The sequence below is a fragment of the Phocoena phocoena genome, chromosome 15 (genome assembly GCF_963924675.1).
Source record: "Phocoena phocoena chromosome 15, mPhoPho1.1, whole genome shotgun sequence".
Taxonomy (NCBI): domain Eukaryota; kingdom Metazoa; phylum Chordata; class Mammalia; order Artiodactyla; family Phocoenidae; genus Phocoena; species Phocoena phocoena.
The window spans coordinates 15,635,359-15,660,282 of record NC_089233.1 but is presented as its reverse complement, the minus strand read 5'-3'; the positions used below and the strand labels follow the sequence as shown (position 1 = coordinate 15,660,282).

General features: G+C 45.5%; 1 protein-coding gene and 1 non-coding gene across 3 annotated transcripts in view; one reads left to right on the top strand and one right to left on the bottom strand.

The window, feature by feature from the left end:
• The window catches only part of BCL7C (BAF chromatin remodeling complex subunit BCL7C), a 32,562-nt gene that overhangs the window by 5,728 nt on the left and 1,910 nt on the right, over positions 1-24,924 (bottom strand). Inside the window, exons 5-6 of one of the 2 annotated variants that reach the window (XM_065891823.1) lie at positions 23,726-23,811; positions 22,978-23,173 (exon numbers count right to left, since the gene is read on the bottom strand). In XM_065891823.1, the coding sequence (XP_065747895.1) occupies positions 23,048-23,173; positions 23,726-23,811 (212 nt within the window). In that variant the 3' untranslated portion in view covers positions 22,978-23,047. Of the gene's footprint in view, positions 1-22,977; positions 23,174-23,725; positions 23,812-24,924 lie in introns of those variants that run through there. The other variant, XM_065891821.1, reaches the window with a different exon arrangement.
• TRNAK-UUU (transfer RNA lysine (anticodon UUU)) lies at positions 9,605-9,677 on the top strand. The gene has a single exon. It is a non-coding gene; the product is annotated as a tRNA-Lys (tRNA).

The window sequence follows — 24,924 nt, the reverse complement described above, 5'->3', positions numbered from 1 at the left end:
TGAGATACTAGAGTTCTCCTGGCATCACGTAGAAGAGAGAATCCAAAGGCTTGGGTGATAAGACTGATTTATCATGTGTAATCTGTCAACTGTAGTCAGTGAGAGGACCCAGAGACAATTCCTTTGCTAAAACACTGAAGGGAGCATCTCCATGCTTGAAAAGCTCTCTGGTTATTCTTCTTTGTAGGCCAGGTATGACTGTAGGGGGTATCACCATTTATTTGGATTCCCTGCTATCGGTGGGTATCATGGGATCCAGATAAGGTGGACACATTAACTGTAAAGGGCAGCAGGGACCACCAGGCAATCTGATTTCTTGGCTAGCAGAGATCTTTGGCAATGGTATTTGTTCACTGTCCCTAGCAATGAAATAAATGGGAAACCTACTCCACAACTGCTGGATTTATTTCCTTCTTGACCTTCTATCCAGTTATTTCATCCATTATTGAAAGTACAGTATTAAAGTCTCCAACTATTATTGTTGAATTGTCTATTTCTCCCCTCAATTATGTCAGGTTTTGTTTCATGTATTTTGGGGTTCTGTTTTTAGGTACTTATATGTTTATAATTATTATGTCTTCCTGAGGGATCAACCTTTTTATCATTGTAAAATGTCTTTTGTCTCTAGTAACAAGTTTTGTTTTAAATTCTGTTTTGTCTGGTAATTAGTATAGCCACTCCACATCTCTTATAGTTGCTTTTGCATAGCATATCTTTTTTTATCCTTTTACTTTCAACCTATTGATGTCATTGATTATAAAGAGAGCATATAGTTGGATCACGTTGGGTTTTTAAAATCTATTCTGCCAATCTCTATCTTTTGACTGCAATGTTTAGTCCATTTACATTTAATGCAATTGCTAATAGATAGGATTTATATCTGTCATTTGGCTATTTGTTATTTATAATTCTTTTCTTTTTTGTTCCTATGTTTCTCCACTACCACTTTCTTTTTGTGTTAAATATTTTCTAGTATTCCATTTTAATTCCCTTGTTGTTTTATTCTGTTCTTTTGAGTTACTTTTTTAGTGGTTTCCCTGGGAATTACAATTAACATCTCTACTTAAAACAATCTAGTTGGGCTTCTCTGGTGGTGCAGTGGTTAAGAATCCGCCTGCCAATGCAGGGGACACAGGTTTGAGCCCTGGTCTGGGAGGATCCCACATGCCGCAGAGCAACTAAGCCCACACACTACAACTACTGAGCCTGTGCTCTAGAGCCTGCAAGCCACAACTACTGAGCCCACGTGCCACAACTACTGAAGCCCATGTGCCTAGAGCCCACGCTCTGCAACAAGAGAAGCCACCGCAATGAGAAGACTGTGTGCCACAATGAAGAGTAGTCCCCATTCACTGCAACTAGAGAAAGCCCGCATGCAGCAACGAAGACCCAATGCAGCCAAAAATAAATAAATAAAATAAACTTATTTAAAAAAAAACAATCTAGTTCATGTTAATGCCAACTTAATTTCAGTAGTATATAAAAACTTGCTCCTATATAGCTCCCTTCTCTCACTCCTCCTTTGTGCTACTATTTTTTTTAAATTAATTTATTTATTTACTTATTTATCTTTGGCTGCTTTGGGTCTTCATTGCTGAGCGTGGGCTTTCTCTAGTTGCAGTGAGCAGGGGTTACTCTTCGTTGTGGTACATGGGCTTCTCATTGCGGTGGCTTCTCTTGTTGCGGAGCATGGGCTCTCAGTGCGTGGGCTTCTGTAGCTGTGGCTCGCAGGCCTCTGTAGTTCTGGCTCGCGGGCTCTAGAGCGCAGGCCAGTAGTTGTGATGAACGGGCTTAGTTGCTCTGCAGCATGAGGGATCTTCCTGAACCAGGGGTCAAACCCATGAACCCTGCATTGGCAAGCGGATTCTTAACCACTGCACCACTAGGGAAGTCCCCTTTGTGCTATTATTGTCATACCTGTTACATCTTTATTTATTATAAGCCCATAAACACAGTTTTACAATTATTGCTTTTTGCAGTTGTCTTTTTTAAATTTTATTGGGGTATATTGTTTTACAATGTTTGCAGCTGTCTTTAAAATATAAAAATTATAAACAAAATATATTTATACTGTCTTTTCTATATACTTATATAGTTTCCGTTATTGATGTTCTTTATTTCCTCATGTGGATTTGAGTTACTGTCTAGTCCTTTCATTTTAGCCTGAAGGAGTCCCTCTGAATTTCTTATAAGGTAGGTCTGCTAGGAACAAATTCTCTTCATTTTTGTTCATCTGGGAATGTCTTAATTTCTCCTTTATTTTTTTGAAGGATTGTTTTGCTGGGTATAGATTTCTTGGTTTTGACAGTTTTGTTCTTTCAGCACTTTGCATATGTTATCTCACTGTCTTCTGGCCTCCATAGTTTCCGATAAGAAGTTAGCTGTTGATCTTATGGAAGATCCCTTGTACATGATGATTTGTTTTTTCTCTTGCTGCTTTCAGTATTCTGTCTTTCAACAGTTTGGTTATGATATGTCTAGATATGAATCTCTCAGTTTATCCTACTTTGAGCTTCTTGGCTGTGTAGGTTAATTTTTTAATTTATTTATTTAATTTATTTATTTTTGGCTGTGTTGGGTCTTTGTTGCTGTGCACGGGTTTTCTCTAGTTGCGGCGAGAGGGGGCTACTCTTTGTTGCAGTACGCGGGCTTCTCATTGCAGTGGCTTCTCTTGTTGCGGAGCATGGGCTCTAGATGTGCAGGCTTCAGTAGTTATGTCATGTGAGCTCAGCAGTTGTGGCTCGTGGGCTGTAGAGTGCAGGCTCAGCAGTTGTGGTGCACAGGCTTAGTTGCTCTGTGGCATGTGGGATCTTCCCGACCAGGGCTTGAACCTGCGTCCCCTGGGTTGGCAGGTGGATTCTTAACCACTGCACCACCAGGGAAGCCCCGATTAATTTTTTTTTAATATTTATTTTATGTATGTACGTATGTATGTATGTATGGCTGTGTTGGGTCTTCATTTCTGTGCGAGGGCTTTCTCTAGTTGTGGCGGGGGGGGGGGATCCGCTCTTCATCATGGTGCGTGGGTCTCTCACTATTGTGGCCTCTCTTGTTGCAGAGCACAGGCTCCAGACGCGCAGGCTCAGTAGTTGTGGCTCACGGGCTTAGCTGCTCCGTGGCATGTGGGATCTTCCCAGAACAGGGCTCGAACCCGTGTCCCCTGCATTGGCAGGCAGATTCTCAACCACTGCGCCACCAGGGAAGCCCCCGATTAATTTTTTAAAACATCAAATTCAGGGAAATTATTTCTTCAAATACTTTTTTTTTTTGGCTGTGTTTGGGTCTTTGTTGCTGCATGTGGGCTTTCTCTAGTTGCAGTGAGCAGGGGCTACTCGTAGTTGTGGTGCGTGGGCTTCTCATTGTGGTGGCTTCTCGTTGCAGAGCATGGGCTCTAGGTGCAAGGACTTCAGTAGTTGCAGCACGTGGGCTCAGGAGTTGCAGCACGCGGGCCCTAGAGCGCACAAGCTTCAGTAGTTGTGGCTTGTGGGCTCTGAGCGCAGGCTCAGTAGTTGTGGTGTGCAGGCTTAGTTGTTCCGTGGCATATGGGATCTCCCTGGGGCAGGGCTCGAACCTGTGTCCCCTGCATTGGCAGGCAGATTCTTAACCACTGCACCACCAGGGAAGTCCCCAAATACTCTTTCTGCCCCTTTCACTTCTCTCCATCTGGGACTCTCATTATATGTATATTAGTACATCTGATGGTATCCCACAGGTGTCTGGGGGCTCCATTCCTTTTTCTTCATTCTTTTTTCTTTCTATTCCTCAGACTGAGTAATCGCAATTGACCTGTCTTCAAGTGTGTTGATTCTTTCTTCTGCCAAGTCAAATCCTCTATTGAGCCCTGTTAGTGAATCTTTCAATTGTACTTTTGTACTGTTGAGCTCCAGAATTTCTATTTCTATTTGAGATATATATATACGTATGCATGTGTATACACATACATACATGCACATTTTTAATATAAATATAATCTTTCTATATGCTTATTAATAGTCTCTGTTTGGTGAGACATCATTCCCACACTTCCTTTTGATTCTTTAGGCATGGTTTCCTTTAGTTCTTTGAATATATTTATAATAGCTGATTTAAAGACTTTGTCTGATAACTTCCTCAGGGACAGTTTCTTTTGACTCCTTTTTTTCCTTTGTGTGGGCCATACTTTCCTGTTTCTTTGCATGTCTCGTAATTTTTTTTATTGACAGTGACATCTTAAATATTATAAGGTGGCAACTCCAAAAATCTGATTCCAGCCCTCCTCAGGCTTTGTTGCTGTTGTTGCTGCTGTTTACGAACTTTCCTAGATGAATTCTGTAAAGACTGCATTCTTTGTGCATGGCCACTGATGTCTGTGCTCGATTAGCTTGCTTAGTGGTCAGCTAATGATTGGACAGAGATTTCCTCTAATGCCTTCAACCAATAAATTTCCTAGCCTTTTCTGAGGGGCTCTGTGTGTGTGTGTGTGCAGAACACTGCTTTAACTTCCACTTCCTGCTCGCACAGAGCATCAAGGTCAGCTAGAGGTAAGAGCTTAGGGTCTTCTCAGGTCTTTCCTGAGTGCATACAGCCCTACTCATGCTTGTGACCTTATAGGGATTCCCAGGAATGTGTCAGGGCTTTTCAAAGCCCTCTATGGATATTTCATTCCCTAGTTTTTCCTTTTAAGTTTTTTTGTGTTTTTTTTGGTCCAGCCTCTTTTTTTTTTTTTTAATATTTATTTATTTAGTTGGTTGCGCCGGGTCTTAGTTGCAGTAGATAGGCTCCTTAGGGGGTTGCAGCATGTGGGCTCCTTAGTTGTGGCACACGAACTCTTAGTTGCAGCATGCACGTGGGATCTAGTTCCCTGACCAGGGATGGAACCTGGGCCCCCTGCATTGGGAACGCAGAGCCTTAACCACTGTGCCACCAGGGAAGTCGCTAGCCTCTTTTTTTTTTAAGTTTTTATTTTTTAATTTTTTGGCCATGCTGCACAGTTTGCGGGATCTTAGTTCCCCAACCAGGGATTGAGGTCCAGCCTCTCGTTACCCCAAAACTGGTATCACCATCTCAGGCTGCTGTGATATTAAACAATGGCCACTGATTGTTTTAAACTAGGGATGTTTCAACATATCCCTAGGGGTATGGCTGTAGCACAGGGAGAGTTCTGAGTCGGGTCAAATAAAGACAAACTCTGAGAATAGAGCTTTTCAGAGAGCTACCAAACAGAGATACTTCTCTGGGAATGGAGCTGTTATGAAGACTCAAACCTGTTCCCCCTCCTGTGGCTACTAAGCACTGGTTTCCACAATTCCTTTAGTTGTGACGCTTTTAGTTTTCAAGGTTTCTGTGAACCTGTGAAGAGGAGAATGGGACTAAGGCAAGTTAAAACTGCACAAAGTTCACTGTTCTCACTAGGGCACAGCTGTTTTTCTGGAGTAAATGCTCCTTGGGTTGTAGCTAGGCTTTGGTTAATTTTCAGAGTTCTGAAAAAGCTTATTTTGACCATTTTAGCCAGAGTTCTTCTTGTTTTTATGAAGGAGTGAATTTTCAGAGGTCCTCGCTCCACCATTCTGGAAGTGTTTCTCTTCTGCTTGATCTACAGGAGAAACCCTAGGTCTGGTAGCCAAAATTCTGATTTGAGTTGTCACAGTGGAGAATCATAGCCTGTCACTAGTTCGCAGACCCAAGTCAATCATAGACCTAGAGTCGCTTAACTGAGGGTGATGCTAAGTCTCCTTGAGGAAGGACCTTGTACCATTGCTGCAAGTATTCATCATAAGTCTTTCCCTAAGCCTTCCCCAAAGGGACCTGTGGCCGTTTTACTAGGGTGTGCACTGGGTAAAAGGAACTATCCAGACCCTTCATGGGTTATTAGACATTGGCTCTAATGGACACATTCCTAGGGACCCAAAATGCCACTGTGATCCACCAGTCAAAGTAGATGCTTACAGCAGCCAGGTGATAGATGGAATCTTAACTCCAGGCCAATTCAGTGGGCCTAGGTGGCCCATAGACCCATTCTGTGGTTATTTCTTCAATGCCTGAATTTATCATTAAAATAGACATACTTGGTAATTGGCACAGTCAGTAATGAGAGACTCAAAGATACTGGAAGAAATCTTACAACACATCAAAAATACGAGGGAAAAGAAATCATACCATTAAATGTAAATTTGAAGGACAGATCCAGAAGACTTAACACACAAATAATAGAAGTCCCCAAAGGAGAGAAAAGTAACAGGTGGAGAGGGAAATTTGAGTCTCAAGATGAAAAGACTGACATGAATGAAGATAAACATCTAGACATATCCTGATGAAATTCCTAAATTCCAGAGGTAGAAGACAACAACAACCACTACAATTCGCAAGTTTCCAGATAGAAAGACTAGGTTACTTATAAAGGAGCAAGAATCAGACTAGTTTAAGACCACCCATCTGCAATCCTATGAGCTAGGAGACAGTAGAATACAGACTGCTAAGAGAGAAGGAATGTAACCCAAAAATCAAAGCAAGTCATCGTGTCACTTCTCAACCAGGGCAAAAGAAAGACATCTGCTAGCCTACAACATTCAGTGCATGGATCATGTGCATGCCTATCTGAGGGAAGTGCTCAAGAAATTCTCTCAATAGTGATTGAGAGCTCATGATAATGCAAGAGGAAGAGATGGGGTAGCAGAGGTGAGCAACGAATCTTGCGATATATATAGTTCGGTTTAAATGGTAGGAGATAGACTGGGAATTTGTGCTTTAGGTATTAAGTAAGGATTCTTTTGCAGAAGTCATGAACTTTAATGGAAAACCTAATAATAGATTAGAACAACAAAAAAAAAAACCCTGTAAACTATCTTAGTAAAACTCCAGGAGTAGGGAGAGTGGGGAAGTCAACAGCATTCTAAAGGTATCATCTTTCAGGAGATTGTGTGGGAATGGGCAAGTAAAACATTTTGGTGAAGGAGTAGGATTATTACCATGTACTGATACAACAATTTAAGAATAATTGTGATTGCTAGGAAAGAAAAGATAAACACTAGCAGCTTAATAAAGGGGAGGGTGGATGGCAATAAATACAAACTTGACCAAGTCAACAAAAGTTAAAAAAAAAAAGCAAACAGGAAAACATTAATGAAAAATAAATAGTAAATGTAAAATAAGGTAGAAAGAAAAAAGTATATTGTTTATTACAATAAATATGAACAGACTGATTAACCTATTATAAGGCAGAAACTAAATGACTTTAAAATCTAGCTATAAGCAATTTATAGGAAACACATAAAGTGACAAAAATGTTTCAGATAAACGGACAAAAATTTTCAGGCAAATGCAACCAAAACAACAAGATTGAGGGAAGAGTTCTTGCCAAGATTCTGGCAATGTTTATTTCTGGTTCTGGGTGGTGGTTATGAGGGTATTTTGTTCTATGATATCATGTTAAGCTATTTCTCTATGAATGTCTATGCATGATATTTCATAACTGTGATAGGGAGAATAATGGCCTTTGTCTAATGTCCTAAAATGTCCACATCCTAATCCCCACAACCTCTGAATCTGTTACTTTACATGGCAGAAGGGACTCTGCAGATGTGATTAAACTGAAGTCCTTGAGACAGGGACATTATCCGGGATAATCCAGGTGGCCAGTGTAATCATACGAGTCCTTAAAATTGGAAAACCTTTTCTGGTTATGGTCAGAGGGAGACGTAACTGTGGAAGAATGGTCAGAGAGATGCAACATTGCTGCTCTGAAGAAGGGGGAAGGGGACCGCAAGCCAAGGACTATGGAGTTCCTCCGGAAGCAGGAAAAGGTGAGGAAACGGATCCTCCTCTAGAGCCTTGGAAGGAACACAGCACTCCCTACCCCTTGATTTTAGCCCAGTGAGACCCATGTTGGACTTCTGACCTCCAACACTGTAAGATAATAAATCTATGTTATTTTAAGCCACCAAATATGTGGTAATTTGCTACAACAATAGAATACTGATACAACAAAAAAAAAGCCTTAAGATGTTTGCCTTCCTGTTATGACCTCTACTTCATCTTCCTTTTCTTTTCAGCTTCACTCTTTTTAAAATTTTATCTTATATATATTTTTGGCCACATTGCGTGCCTTGCGTGGTTCTTAGTTCCCGGACCAGAGATTGAACCCAGGCCCTCGGCACTGAAAGTGCAGAGTCCTAACTACTGGATTGCCAGGGAATTCCCCCAGCTTCACTCTTAAGCCAAACTTCCTTCTTGCCCATAGCTTTGTGAGTCAACAGTCATGGGGAGAGAACGAATGGAAAGAGCACTGAGCTTCAAGATAAGGAACCAAAGTTGTAGTTCTAGCTTTGCACTAACTTGCTGTGTGACTCTGAGCCAATTGCTTTCCCTCTCTGAGCCTATAACGTTAATTATTTTAATTAACAAAAATTATATATTGAACAAAATATTTAGCTAGATGTTGTTCAGGGGTATAATACTTCCCCAGTCACAAAGTCTACTTATCCAAACACTTAAATATGTGAATTTACTTCTTTCTGTTCAACTTATAGGCAACTCTGAGGATTTCAGATCCAGTTCATACAAATTTCAAATCATTCCTTGTTATGACCTTGGGACCTGGAGCTGTAAAAATTAAAAAGGCAACAAACATTCCATAGAAGAATATCCCTCTCAGAGGGCATGCTACCTATCCCAAAATAACCCACAGAAAGAATGAATCCTAAAACATTTCAAGAAAATAAGGAAGGGTATATAGAATATCCATTAATAGAGGAAGTAGTTTAAAAATATTTTAAATGCCACTCTATGCCTATTCAATAACTTTCGGTAAAAGAAAAAAATGTGTAGGATTTTTCATAGGTTTATATATCCCATGTAGCTGCTGAGCATTTATGGTGGAGCCTCACAGACACCTGGGACATTGGTCATGCCCTTTGAGACCCACAGAAGTCATGGGGTCCCTGGAACGTCCTTGTTCCTTAGAAGTGGTACATTCACTCCCAGCACAGTGACCCCCACCAGACTCCTGATATGGGCTCTCATGGCCCCTGCTGTTTCAGTTCACTTTTTCTGGGTCTGGCTTTCAAACTTCCCAAGAGGTTAGATCTGATCAGCTGGGTAGGCATGATCCAGTCGGGCAGTATTTCCAGGCCCAAACACCTCCCAGGCCACCAGGCCACCCTACAGGAGTCCACTGGCGTTCTGGGCATGACCTTTGCTGTGGACGCTGCCTGGTGAGTTACAGGATGACCACCGTCCCTCGGCCCTGCTAACTGCATGCCTGTAGCGGCCTCAGAAATTATGACAATCAAATCTGCCCTATGCTTTTCTGAATGCTCAGGCCCCACTGAGAATCACTGTTATGGAAAATTGGGTTCAGATGACAATTCCTGGGCCCACTGGGGATTTGAGAGGAGGAAAGTGGGGTGTCATGACATTTGCTCAGATGGGATTGCAGCTGCAGCTGCCATGTGAATTAGGAGGACACCTCTCTAGTACAAGGTCTTGAATTCCTTAACTGGAATTTCTCCCACCATGGGGTTTTGAGGTGTGTAATCATTTAAACTGGAGAAAGAGTACGGTACATGTAGGGGCATAATGGGGGGGGAACTTATTTTTATTTTATTATGAAAAAGAAAATACAGGGAATTCCCTGGTGGTCCAGTGGTTAGGACTCTGCGCTTTTACTGCCGAGGGCCCAGGTTCGATCCCTGGTCAGGGAACTAAGATCCCACAAGCCACACGGCATGGCCAAGAAAGAAAGAAAGAAAGTACAGAAATACAGATAAGAAAAAATAAGAGTAACACTATATTCCTACCACCCAGAGATTCCTATTGCTAACACCTTGAATTGTTCTTTTCTATCTTTCCTAAGAGCTCAGCATGGGGCCCAGCATAGAACAGAACTTCCATGGCTGTTGAGGAATGAACCGAAATGATTCCTCACCTATAAATTAGGAGGTATGAAGTGATCTCTAAAAAAACTCCCCTCTAAAAATCTAGAAGTGTAGAGTAGGGCGGTGGATAAAAACTTGACCTCTACTGTGTGTCTCATGTAAACATACACATTACATATACCCATCTATCTAGCACTTAACCTAGGGCCTGGCATGTTAGGAAGACCCAGTCAATGGGAGCCACTGTTACCATCATGTCCTTGCTCCCCACAAGGTTCAAGGATCCCCGTCTCCTTTCCCCCAAACTCCAAGCCCCTCAGCCCACTTGCTGCTCTGAAAGCCGTGGCAGAAAATGTCTCCTTAGAGCAGACTGTGAGACTCCTTTCTTTACAGGAACACTCTCTTTACAGTGGTCTTTGAGTTTAATTTTGAAATTGAAAAAAAAGGGAAAAAAAAAACAAAACAGCCTGCTTTCATACTTCCCTGGTGGCGCAGTGGTTAAAAATCCACCTGCCAGTGCAGGGGTCGTGGGTTCGAGCCCTGGTCTGGGAAGATCCCACATGCTGCGGAGCAACTAAGCCCATGCGCCACAACTACTGAGCCTGCGTGCCACAACTCCTGAAGCCTGCGCGCCTAGAGCCCGTGCTCTGCAACAAGAGAAGCCACCGCAGTGAGAATCCCGTGCACTGCAACCAAGAGTAGCCCCCGCTCACCGCAACTAGAGAAAGCCCGTGCAAAGCAACGAAGACCCAACGCAGCCAAAAATAAATAAAGAAAAATTAAAAAAAGGAAAAAGCCTGCTTTCATTAGAAAGTTGCGAAGAATAGGGAACACTAAAATTTTGCTGTAGATGATGGAGGAAATAGTCTGACTTCAGAGTCTGTGCTCTGTGTTCGAGATCACACGCTCTCCAATCAGACTACGTGGACTCACATCTGCCTCTACTATTTACTGACTGGGGGACCTTAGACAAGTGACTTAACTTCTCCGTGCCTCAGTTTTCCCATCTGTAAAATGGACACAATAATAATACTTATCTCACAGAGTTGTTGAAATGATTTTTGTGAGGTTATGCATGTAGTTTCTTAGAGTATTACCTGGCTCAGGGTTAGCTATTTGGTTCTATATGGCCCCAAATTATTCTTAGATCTAAACTGCTTGGAGTGAGGGTTGAGATTCTCACTCAAGTTGAATAACAATGGACCCTAATTGCCTTTGAAGGAGGATAGGTGTGATTAACTTCAAGTTTGGGTCCAAGCTGAATTGCACAGCTATGTGAGGGGAGGACCAAGTATGTTTGTCTTCTGTATGCTACATTTTTAAAGTTAAGATTTAAAAATTAAGCTCCCTCCTTTCTTTGCCCTCGAGGAAAAGAAAACTAGTTTAAATGGAAATGGGCTCTGAGTTTAATGTGCTATTAAAGCCAACAGTGAAAGAATATAAGGTGTATTAAGAAGGGTAGGAGGGTGGGAGGCAGAGGGTCTTGGGGGAGGTGATGACAAGGGATGGAAAAGTCCCCAGGCCTGGAAGGGGAGAGAGGGAGTCCTGGCACATGCCCCAAGGCTGTGCTCCATGAAACTAGCCAGTCCTAGGAGTAGGTGGCTGCCTGATATTCCAGGAATCATCGGATCCTACATACAAGGAGCCGCAGGCAGCCCTAGATTCCGGTGCCTTGCATGTGGTATGGGGCAGAAGCCATGGACTTTAAAGGACCACTGTCCCTTGGACAGCGATGCCAAAAGCAGCCAAGATGAACAAGGGATTAGACCCTCCCTGGCACCAACACACACACACATACACACACCCCTAGTTATCCAGGCAACACTTCTTGGATTCTGGTGTGCCCTTGAGAGAGGAAGAAAGCCCCAACAGTGCCTGAGATGGAATCTCTGCTTAGAGTCACAAATTGCATTGTTTTTTAAAAAAATATTTGATTATTTGTTTGAAGGGATACCCAAAACAACCAGCCTGGTCCCCACATGTTTTAGTCAAACTTGGTTAATAGGTAGTCTTTGGAATTAAAGAGACCTTAGGTTAAGTCTAGGTTCTGTCACTAGCTGTGTGACCTTGGACAAGTTACCATAGTTAACTTTTCTATACCTGTTCCTTTTTCTTTTTTTTTTTAAATTTATTTGGTTGCACTGGGTCTTAGTTGCGGCAGGTGGCCTCCTTAGTTGCAGCTCACAGGGTCCTTAGTTGTGACTTGAGGGATCCTTAGTTGTGGCATGTGGGCTCCTTATAGTTGCAGCAGGTGGGCTCCTCAGTTGCGGCTCGCAGGATCCTTAGTTGTGGCTTGCTGGCTCCTTAGTTGCAGTACGCAGGCTTCTTAGTTGTGGTATGCGAACTCTTAGTTGCAGCATGCATGTGGAATCTAGTTCCCTGACCATGGATTGAACCCAGGGCCCCTGCATTGGGAGTGCAGAGTCTTAACCACTGCACCACCAGCGAAGTCCCTATACCTGTTTCTTCATCAGTAAAATGATGCACTTCCTCTTACGAACTGTTAGGAGATTGAACTGGAATAATAGGGTGGTTTTCCAACTATGTCCTGTAAAGCCTCAAATCAGACAACCTAGTGTTTTCAAAACTTCATTCACATCCCATGTTCCCAGCCTTCAGACACCTGTACACCATCTCTACTATTTGCTTAATCTTGTCCTTTAAAAATATCAACTTTTAAAATGGAAAAACATTTATTCAAGAAGGAAACTTTATATCACTACCATAAACAGGAAGTACCTATCACTTACCCTAGAATGGTAAAAAATAAATACAACAAAATCAAAACGATGGTATTCAATTCTCGCTTGCGATGGTTATAGGCCAAAGCTCTGAGCTCAAGGCCTGGACTTTGTTCAAAAGAGATTATCTCAGTCATAAAAGGCCACTTATGGCTGTATATGAAATGTCCAGAATAGGCAAGTCTACAGAGACAGAAAGTAGATTAGTGATAGTCTAGGGCTGGAGGAGAATGGGGATGACTGCTAATGGGTATGGTTTGAGGGTGATGAAAATGTTCTAAAGTTGACTGTGGTGATAGCTGCACAACTCTTTGAATATACTTAAAGAACCACTAGATTGTACACGTTAAATGGGTGAATTGTATGGTATATGAATGATCTCTCAATAAAAGTTGTTAGTAAAAAGAGAAAACGGTTAAATCTTATTTTTTTTCTCCTTGAGGTAAATGAAAGGATGCAAAGATACCTGAACCAGGACCACTGTTATTTAACTTAACCAGGTCGGTGAGCATCCCCCGCTCCCCATCATCTCCCTATGGTAAGCTTTTGCCCCCTTATGAAAGGATTCAGTCATAAGCACTCAATGTTAGCTAATATTCCCCCAAACAGAACTGCCAGTCAAGTCGCACAAACCTGGTTTATAACCCTCGCTACTCACCCACTGTCCTGCATCATGACTGTGGAGAAAATCGCCCTGAACCTCACTTTTCTTACTTGCAAAATGTGGACATCTCCCGAGGTATGTATGCACCGCTCCTGACACAGAGTAAGCTCTCAATAGTGGCTCTCATCATAAATGTCCTTAAACTCTCGGAGCAGCAGCGCTAGGAATCAAGGGATGTGGTTTTGAACTATGCCTCTGCCCGGACTAGATACACTGGTGGGAAAGCTTGTCTTTGCCATTCCAAAGTCACATTCTCTTGCTGGGCCTCGGTTTCCTGGACTGTATAATGGGGAGACAGTGGATTCCCAGGGGCAAGTAAATAAAAGAAACCGACTGTGATCGGCTAGTCCCGGGATCCTCACGCCGGCATTACAGCCGGGGAGACAAAGGCCCAGAGGGTCCAGATGCTGCCCACGGTCAAAAATGCTGGTCAGGAACTCGGGGGAAGCGGACACGTCCGCAGGTCCCGGCCTAGGTGACCCTGATCTGCTGCTGTAGAGCAAACACAACCTCGGCGGCACAATCCCCTGCTCGCGCCCCGCAGCCCTGGGAAAAATCTTGTCCGGAGCGCCCGCACCGGAAGTCCGCCGCGGCCTCTCTAGGACCCGAGCTGGGCGCTCGGTGCCCTTAACGCTTGATTCGCCGCGGGGCGCCCTCCCCGCGCTCGGCCGTTTCCGAGGCGCACTGCCCTCCTTTGTTTCCAGGAACCTTCACCAAAGGCAGGAAGGGGAGCCGGGTCTGTGGGTCCAATTTTACAGACAAGGTGACTGAAGTCACACGGCAGCTGAACCAGAGCCCTGGCGCCCCATTTAGGGCTGTTTTCATTGATCCCAACCGACTCTCTCTGGCTCCCTCACAATATCTTACAATAGATACAGTAAAACCTCAGCTGGGGTTATAATCGATTACAACAGACTTTTACTTTCGTTTCTTTAGCACTGCATTTCCCAGAGTGCCTGTAGTCCTACCGGTGATTTTAAAAATTAAAGATTGGAAGTATTATTCGCTTCACAAAAATTTGGTTTACATACAGCTTCTCCGTGCGTGATCTGCACTTGGTTCACTCTGCTCCTGACACGGGTCAAAGATAGATGAGGAAAAGATTAAAAAAAAAAAAAAAATATATATATATATATATATATATATATATATATATATATATATATGTCCCCTAAATACAAACCAGTTCCATTCCGAGAGCATGTTCCTAAGTCCAGTTTGTTCCTATGTCCAACAAAGCTAGCCTAGGTACCCCAACTAACACAACTGGCTATATAGTACTGTACTGTAATAGGTTAATAATACTTTTCACACAAATAATACATAACAAACAAACACAAAAAATAAAACAATTTTACAGTACAGTACCTTGAAAAGTACAGCAGTGCACTACAACAGCTGGCATACAGGGGCTGGTATCAAGTGAACAGGCAAGAAGAGTTACTGACTGGAGGAGGGAGAAGAGGTGGGAGATGGTAGAGCTGAAGGATCGTCAGCAATAGAAGATGGAGGGCAAGCTTCAATTTCACTCACGCCTAATGTTGATGGCACAGGTTCTGGTTCCTTGCTGGATTCAATTATATCAACCCTCTTGAAAAAACGATCCAGGGATGTCTGGGTAGTAGCTCTTTTTTCCTTGTTGTAGATGACATGGTAGAACTGGATTGCATGCTGAATGGCTGCTGCAACCTTCGTGTACTGTTCTACGTTCAGGTCCTGTGCCTCAAAAACTAACAGTGCCTCCTCTAATAAAGAAAATCCCCTTGCCATTTCCTGCATCGTGAATCTCTTCGGTTCTTCAGTTATCTCTTCTTCCTCTTGTCTCTCTTCGTCCTTCCTCTGGGCCTCCAATTCCATCAGGTCTTCATTAGTACAGTACGTGCCTTCATCAATGATTGCTTGAAGTGTTTCAGGAAACTCCCGGGCAGCTACCGTATCTGCACTCGCTGCCTCACCACTTCCTTTTACGTTTTGAAGGTTGGCTCTAGCCTGGAACCGATGAAACCAGCCGGCATTAAACAATGCACCTTCTGATTCTTCGCTGTGTTTCTTCTTTGAGTCTTCATAAAGGGTTTTAGCTTTCTCTTGAATCAGCATTAAGCTGAGCGGGACTCGACGCTGATGCTGATTCTGCACCCACACTCTGAGAAGTTTCTCCATCTCCTCCATCACTTTTCCACGCTTCTTCGATACTATTGTCGACATCTTCGGCACAGCAGACTTCACATGTTCCATGATCTTGTCCTTGTTCTTTAGAATTGTGCTGATGGTTGAACGATTCATGCTATAAGAACGAGTGACATCTACCATCTTTTCACCTCGCTCCACTCTCTCAATTTTTTTTTTTTTTTTTTGCAGTACGTGGGCCTCTCACTGCTGTGGCCTCTCCTGTTGCGGAGCACAGGCTCCGGACGCGCAGGCTCAGCAGCCATGGCTCACGGGCCCGGCCGCTCCGCGGCATGTGGGATCTTCCCGGACCGGGGCACGAACCCGTGTCCCCTGCATCGGCAGGCGGACTCTCAACCACTGCGCCACCGGGGAAGCCCTATTTTCACTTTTGTTTCCATCATTATAGCTTGGCGCTTCTTAGCAGTACCAGCTACAACACCACTGCTTTTACACTTGCTTCCAGACATCCTGGGCTTGAAATAAAGATACTGTACTACTGTACCCTATACAATACTGTACAGTAAAGTACACAAAAACACAACCACTTGTAGAGGATGCACACAGGTGACAATGTACGCCAGACACGTGAACTAATTTACGTGACTGGACATGCGAACGCAATTCGCATCTTTGAAAGTTCACAACTTGAAGGTTCATATGTAGGAGACTTACTGTACATGGAAAAGATAATATTGGCTTCATGTTTCAGATGAGGCAACTAAGGTCTAGACAGGGAAATGACTTTCCCAAGATCACACAGTTAGTACAAATCAATTGAATCTGGAATACCTCCATTCCTATTCTGCATCCTGACCCTTCACTACACCACAGTTGCATCCCAGAGCTGACTGGAGGAACAAAGGAGGGGACAGGCAGAAGAGCCATTGCCAACAGACGAATATAAGGGAATGGAAAGTAAGTTATTGTGCTCTGCCCTTTCACTTGCCCTGTGTGGGGACCTGGGGGTCACCAACCAGTCGCAGCCCTGGCTTCAACGGATGTGGGGAGTCTACCCGTTGCTGAGTATGCCTATTCCAGATACACCTTCTGAAACTGGGCAAACACCACAGGATGGGTTTGGGGACCCACTCAGCCCACTGTGAGAAGGACCTGAGCTAAAACTCAGTGGATCACCTGACCTCAGTGAGGTTTTGGGTCTCCAGGAGAACAGAGAGCTGAATGCTATAGTAGAAATGTAACAGGAAAAAGAGTAGGATTTGCCAGTGGAGAAAGGGAGGTGGTCTTTCATTCATTTATCACTAACAAACGCCTACTACTTACCAGTCACTACAGGAGGCCCTGCAACAGAGATGAACAACGTGGCCTTACTCTAGCAGGGGAAAGTGACACGTCAAGTGAAAGAGGAAGTATGGTGACTAACCCAGAATGTGACCTAGTTTGAGGATCACGGGACCTTCCTGAAGGAGGTGAGATCTAAGCCAAGGCCTGAAAGATGAGTAGCCATCAGCCAGGAAGAAAGAGGAAGGGAGGAAGGGAAGGGTTTCCCAGGCAGACGGAGCAGCAAGGGCTAAGATGGGAACTAGCTTTGGCCAGCTTTGGTGTGTTTGAAGTTCCGTGGGTTAGATGGTAGAGAGCTCAGCGGGGAGGAGGGAGAGAGGAGGGCAGAGGCCAAACTGAGCAACTGAGCAGGGCCTGGTCTGCCATGATAAAGAGTTTGGCGCAAGAACTGCATGGGCAAAGGCAGGTGGGAAAGGGCACCATGAGGCCCATGTGGCAGGAAGGCAGGAAGTGAGGCGAGCATCCTGGAAGAAGAGGCTGAGGAGGTGAGCGGGGACCAGGCTGGAGAGCTCAGACATTAGCCTGCAGGCCATGCAAATGAACATGAACGAGAAGAGCAAGCCGTGGAGGGGTGGTGGGGACTCTAGGGACTGGAGAGCACACGCTCCATCTCCAAGGGCAGCCAGCGCCCACACCCCTAGGTAATGACCATGTTTCGTAGCAGACTCAATGTCTCAGAACTTCTGCTTTGTCAAAGGTAGCCGGGAGGCCAGATTTTTGTATGAAATCACTTAATTTTAAGTGTTGGCAACACATTCAACACCAGGTAAGCCAATCAAATCATACCCATAGGCCAGTGAGTCCCAAACTTTGCAGGATATGAGCGTCACCTGTGGAGCCAATGCCCCAGTCACATCCTATACCAATGAAAATGTCTGGGGGTAGAAGCCAGACATCAAAATTTCCCAGGTGGTTCCAATACACAGCAAAGTTTGAGAACCACTGCCATAGGCTGAGTATATCCTTTGGGTTGCCAGGCAAAGCCATGGGGAGCCATGGGAAGTTTTAGAGCAAGGGAGCAGCAGACCAGTTTGGAGTTTAAGGAAAATCAATTCTTAGAAGGAAGGAAGTGTAGTCTGGAGTGAGAAAGGGCCTGGGAGCCTAGGGGCAGTGGTGGGATCCCAGTTTGCCGAGAACTGAGGGATTCCTGGGAATGGAACTTGAAGGGCTAACATGGGGAAAGTCCTGGGCAAACCAGAATGCTTGGTCACCCTAGATCCTACCTCTGATATCGTTCTGTCTCCCCAGATTTCTGGGGGACTGATGCGAGGAGAGGAGAGAAGACCACAACAGGAAGCTGAGGTTTGAAAGGTCCCTGAGAAAAGGCTATCCATCTCCCTGGGATGTACTCATCCAGGGCTCTAAGCCCCAGGCCTGACAGGCTTGTGCCGGGAAACAGAAACAGGCAGAGAACTTGGACCCATCTGCTCTCCACCCAGCAGAGCAATCCTAGTCAAAGACAAGCCTATGGCATCTAACCCAGCGATAGAAAGGAACAAACTACTGATCCAAGCAACAGTGTGGATGACTCTCAGAAACATTATGCTGAGTGAAAGGACTTGGATGCAAAGGAGCACATACATTCCATGCATGCGAAGTTCAACAACAGGTTAACCTAATCAAAACCAAAATCAGAACAGCACTGTCTCTAGGGAGCTGGGGACAGGGAAGGGGCAACAGGAGACTTTGGGGGGGGAGGGGGATAGTGATATAGTTGATCATGCAAATTATATATTTGTTGAAACTCACTGGATCACAGTTAACACCTGTGCATTTTGCTATATGAATAGTTTTGCTATATGAATACTATATGAATAGTTTTTCTTTTTACAGGAAAAGAAAAACCTATAAATAAATACTGGACTCTAGTGAAAAATGTGCATGCCGAAGTGTAGAGAGGGAAGTATACCACTGTTTGCAACTTATTTATTTTTTTTTTTTGCAGTACGCGGGCCTCTTACTGCTGTGGTCTCTCCAGACGCACAGGCTCAGCGGCCATGGCTCACGGGCCCAGCCGCTCCGCGGCATGTGGGATCTTCCCGGACCGGGGCACGAACCCACGTCCCCTGCATTAGCAGGCAGACTCTCAATCACTGCGCCACCAGGGAAGCCCTGTTTGCAACTTATTTTGAAGTGTATCAAGAAAATAAGAAAGGTTGTTAGATGGATGGATAGGGCTATGTGATAAAGCAAACAGTAAAATGTTATATAGAATCTAGGTGGTAGGTACATCAGTGTTACCTGTACAATTCTTCCAATTTTGCTGTAAACTTAAAAACTATAATAAAATATTAAGGGAAAAAACCCCCTAAGTCTGATCATGTTACTCCTCTGCTCAGACCCCTTCAATAGCTCTTCATCTCATCCAGAACAAAAGCCAAAGTCCTGACAATGGCCTCCAAGCAGGATAACCTTACATCCTGGTTATCCCGTTTCACCTGTTATCTGGGGATAATTACTAATACATCCTCTTTTATCCTCAAGGTTTGAATGACAGGTTATGTGCCTGTCCTGCCGCTGAGGCCCTTGCTGACCTGACCTCACTTCCCACCACTCTCTCCCTCCTCCCTCTGCTCCAGAGGCACTGATCTCATTTCCAGGCATGTGCCCCCTCAGGGCCTTTGCACTGGCTGTTCCCTCTTCCTGGAATGCATTTCCCCCAGATATGTGCAAGGCTTTCTCCCTCACTTCCTTCAACCTTTTCCTCAAATGTCTCCTCAGTCAGGCCTCCCCTGACCTCCCTATTTAAAATTGCAATCTGCTTTTTCCCCACTTCCCTTACTCTGTTTTTTCCACAGTACTTATAACTTTCTACATATAATCTGATTTACTGAAGCTAAGTTCCGTGAAGGCAAGGCTATTTTTCCATCTTGTCTATGCTGTATCCCCAGGGCCTAGAACAGTACCCGGCAAACAGTTAGTGCACAATAAATACACGTTGTTATGAATAAAGGAATTCCCCGCCTTCGTGGAGCTTGCAGTCTGGTGCTGGAGACCCAAGGCAACATCGACCATCACAAGAGAATTCCTGATGCTCTGGAAATGGCAGAAGAGGGGACAGGGGGCACGAGGAGAGGAGAGAAGACCACACCAGGAAGCTGAGGTTTGAAACACAAGAAGCCATCTCCCAGATGAAGAGGGACGAGAAGGGCACTCCTGGCCCAGCAAACAGCATGCGCAAAGCCGCAGAGGTGAGGAAAAAAGCAAAGTGTCTGGGGGTGATTATAGGCAGTTCCAAGGGTAGCTGTGCAGGGATGGGAGGAAGAGGCGGAGTGTGGTGCCATCCTGCAGGTAATGAGGGGACTGGAGGGTTCTAACCCCGGGCAGCATCGTGGGCAGTTTCGGGCTTCTGAGACCGCCCAGCTGCTGGGTGGACAATGCATTGCTGATGGGCCAGAGCGAAGCAGGGAAACTCACTGGTGCCTACCAGCAAAATAGTGGGGCCCTAAAGAAAGGGGCAAGTGGGAGGGTTATTTAGGACAAGGACTTAACGGGACAGGGTGACTCATGGGATGTTGACTCTGACTTCTGGGTGCTCCCATCTTAGCCAGCTCCTGGGATTGTGGGCCATTTCTGGGGAATCCCAGAGGGGATGCTGGGAACAGGTGGGGAGAACGGCTAGGCTGAGGCTCTGTGGGACGTCTCGGTGGAGATGTCGTGAGGCATTTGGCTCTCTGAGCCTGGAGGTAGGAGGCAGAACTGGGAGGCAGAGACTTGGGAACCATTAATTCAAGGAGTAGGTGGGACCTAGCAGGGAAAGTGTTCATGAAAAGAGCTAGGCCAGAGCGAGAGATATTTAAAGGATCGGGAAAAGGAGAGAGTGACATAGGGGAAGAGAGCACTGGAGGCTAGGGCCTGAGAGCCAAGGGTGAAGAATTTCCAAAAAGAGAGTGTGGATGTGGGGAGCGGAAGGGGATGGCATGGCAAGGTGATGGTCAGGGATATGGCTATGGAAGAGGTGGCTTTTAAACCAGGTTACAGTGTAGGCTACAGAAAAGGTGAGGGCAGGCTTGGGCTAAGGGACAGCCGCCTGGGGACTGGGGCCTTGGGCTAGGAGAGGGATAGAAATGGGGAAGACTCAAACTTCAGCCTTTCAAGCCTACTCAGAAATGACTCTTCCTCCCCAGTCTCACTGGCAGGTGAGTCTCTGGCCTCTACCCCTACCCCCTAATATCCTCATCTGTAAAATGGGGTAATAGGAAAAACAGCTGCTATTTGTTGAGCACTTACTATGTACCAAGCCAAGGACTCTCTCTCCATGTATTGCCTCATTTAATCCTCACAATAATCTCACCAGGCTGATGTTACTATTATCCCCATTGTACAGATGAGAAAACTGAGGCACAGAGAGGTTAAGTCACTTGCTCAAGGTCACACAGTGAATGAATGGTGACGCTGAGATTCTAACCCAGAGCCTGAATTCTGGGCCTTAACACTGTACTACTAATCCATACAAAGCACTTTACATTTTACAGGGCACTCTCATCACCACATGAGGTGATTCAGGGGAACAACGAGATGACCCACACACCCTAGAAATGGCGGAGATTTTTACCACATGTGCTGAGGCTGAATAAAGGCCCTCCAAAGATGTCCAGGCCTTATCCCCAGAACCTGTGAATATGTTACTTTACATGGAAAGTAAGATTCTGCCGAGGTGATGAAATTAACAATCTTGAGCTGGGAAGATTAGCCTAGATTATGCAGGTGGGTCCAATGTAATCACAAGTCTTTAATAGAGGGAGGCAGGAGAGTCAGAGAAGCAGATGTGACAATGGAAGCAGAGACAGAAAGGGAGTTTGGACGGTGCTATGCTGCTGGGTCTGAAGATGGAGGGAGGGGCCATAAGGGATGCAGGTGGTCTGCAGAAGCTGGAAACAGCAGGCAAACAGATTCTTCCCTACAGTCTCTGGAAGGAACCAGCCCTGTCGACATTTTTACTTTAACCGACTGAGAGTAATTTTGGACTTCTAACCTCCAGGATGCTAAGATAATACATTTGCATTGTTTTAAGGCACTAAAATTGTGGTAATTTGTTAGGCAGCAACAAGAAATGAATGTACCACATCACTGCACACCTGGCTCCCCTGGCCAGCCTGGCTCAAATATTACCACTGAAGCTGCTGGAAACACCCTGAATATTTTAAAAAGTTCTTTAAAGCTTCAATTTGGTCTTCTCTGAACCTCAGTCTCTTCCTTTGTTAAAAATAAAAATAGGAAAAAAAAATAAAAATAAAAATAGGGCTAATACACCTGACTCTGGCTCTCTTGCAGGCACAGAGTGAAGGTACCCTTATATTATTTGAAGTTTCCCACTGCAGCAGATCAGGCCTAGTTATTTTCCCCATTGCTCAGATGAACAAACTAAGGCTCAGAGAGGGGAAACAGCCAGCATAGAGCCACACAGCTAGTGAGTAACAGAGCCAGGACTTTAACCAGGACTTCTGACTTCAGATCTACCACACTGAGGTACATGTCTCAGAGTCATGCTTGTGTGCCACCTACTCAGAGGAGCCTTCCCGGAGAGCCTCAGCCCCTTCATTAATTCATTCATTCACCAAACGATTGCTATGACTGCTCTATGCCTAGTGTGCTGCTAGGCAAGGCTGGGACCAAGCTCTGCTCTCAGGAGCCCACAGCCAACCATCCCCAAACAGCCTGATAAATGCTGAGACAAAGGGAAAGGCGCACACGGGGTTGTAGAAGCCTGAAGGGGAGAAACTCACTGAGCCTGGGGAAGGCTTCCTGGAGAAGGTAGTGACTGAGCTGAAGACAAGCAAGATTCAACCAGAAGTGTGGGCAGGGGCTCCAGTGGAGGAATGGCTAAGCAGAGGCAGGGAGGAACAATGCTGTAGCTTCCTGAGGGCAGGGAATGGGTTGGGTCATCCCAGGCCCCAAAGTCCCTCTGGGCTTCTGTGTTCCTGTGTGTGAATGGGAATCACGGGCCTAGCTGCCCAGAGCTTTGGTAATTGCTGGGCCCAGGGGAGGGCTGAGCAGGAAGAAAAGGGGTCCTGGGATTCCCAGAGCAGGAGGGCTGAAGGAAGGGTCAAAGGTAAGGGGGACAGGACAGGGTGGAGGGAGTGCTGGGGAGGCAGGGTCCTGGCTCAAACCCCTCTTCCATGTCTGACTCAGGGTGTGACTACAGGTAGGTCCTCTCAGAGCCTCAGTGACCCCATCTGAGAAATGGAGCGTGAGACAAAACTGTCTCCAAAGACCCTCCCCAGCCCTGACGGGGAAATGACATGACACAAAATTACAAAAGGGTCTTTATTTGTAAAAAGCCAAAGGGACCCCTAGGGCGACAGGACAGGCAGGCCGGCTTCTCAGGGGTCAGGGGCATTTGGGCAGATGCGCTTGAGTGGGGGGGCGCCCTCCGAGTCCTCTGTATCACCCTGGGCTGCCTCGGGGACAGGTGGCACTGGCTCAAAGACGGGGTAAGCTTCAGGGGCCTGGAGAGGAAGGGTGGACAGGCATGAGCTCCACCCAAACCCAGGAGTGCAGCCTCCTAGCCTATGCCTTCTCGAAAGCCTCCACTCCACTCCCCTCCCGGACCCGGGAGTCTAGCCCAGGGCCAGGGCCCCAGGACGCAGATAAAGTAGGGCGCCGGAAACAACAACAACACCGTTTGGGGGAAAGAAGTTGATATTTGATATTTCTCGAAAACGTATCACGGTAGTCCTTGTGGGAAACGTCAGAAGTTTGTGGGGGACTTTCTTAAGCTAATTACATTCTTAGGATTAAAAAAAAAAATACTTGGAGGTGCACCATGATCTTTTCAGGCTTTTAATGGTCTCAAATCAGCCCCAATCCAGCCCGCAGGATTTTGTTTCTAAAACACCCTTTTCTTTTCAGTCCCAAGAACCCAGCCTTATAGCCTTTAGCTGTGTCCAAGGTCTACATTTCCCACCCGGACCTCAAGAGTGCAGCCCCCAAGGCTTTGGCTACCCCAGAGCCCCCATTCCCTCCAAGACCTGGGAGTCCAGCCTCCTGGCCACTCTCACCTCAGCCTCCAGCAATTCCGGAACAGGCTCCTCCTTGGTCAGCATTGGAGGTTCATCGGTGCCGCCTGCAGTTATGCCCCCAGGATCTGGAACATGAAATTAACAGGTGTTCCCTGAACAGCTGCTCTGTACCACAGCACAGACCAAGAGGGAAACACACCAATCACATAAGCCCGCGGGCTGTGGGAGCACTGAGTGGGGAGCCAGTCACCTGGCTGCAACCCAGGAAGAAAACACAGGAAGGACATTTAGGTGGGATCTTGATGGGTGAGTAGATTTGATCAGATAGACAAATAGGGAGCTGGAGTACATTTCAGGCAGAGGGAACAGAAGCTTGGCAAGCCCAGATTCTGGGGTTGGACTGCCTGGGTTCGAATCCTGACCCTGGGCAAGTGACGTAATTGCTCTAAGCCTGTTTTCCCCACCTGTAAAATGGAGATGATTACAGTAATTACCACATGAGACTGTTGTAAGAATTAAATGAGATAACACAGGAAAAGCCATTAGTACGGTGCCCCGCACACAGAAGTGCTCGATAAGTGCCAATTATTGTTTTTATATTAGTAAAGGTACACGAGCGTGTGGTATGATCTAGACAACACGGAACACAGGCCCAAGCCATGGTGTTCTTGGAAGGGAACAATGAGGTCAGCAGGGGACAGTTCACGAAGGGCCCGGAGTGCCAGGCTGAGAAGTCAAAGGTCACAGGCAGCCATTGAAGGCTTTGAAGCAGGAAAATGACCTCGTCAACCTTGTGCTCTGGTAGCTGTGTGGGACCAACTGGAAGACAGGAGACCCAGGAGGCTGGAGCTGGGTGCGGGTGAGAGAGATGACAGAGCCTGGGAAGGCACACACATTGGGGAGGTGAATCTGACCAGATAGGGGGTTGACTCTATGGGAAGAAAGGGGAGCTGAGGAGGACTCATACCCCAGATCCTGGCTCACTGGCTGTGTGAGCTTGGGCAACTTACTGAACCTCTCTGGGTTTCGGTTTCTCATCTATAAATGGAGATCATAACCCTCACAGGGTTGTTGTAAGGATTAAATGAGATAAAACATGGAAAGTGCTTAGAAGGGTGCCTGGCACACAGTAAGAGCTCAATAAGTATTAGCTGTTATTATCACTTATTACTAATCACTCTTACGATTATCACGATTACTTATTCCTTAGCAAATATTTATTAAGCACCTACTATGTG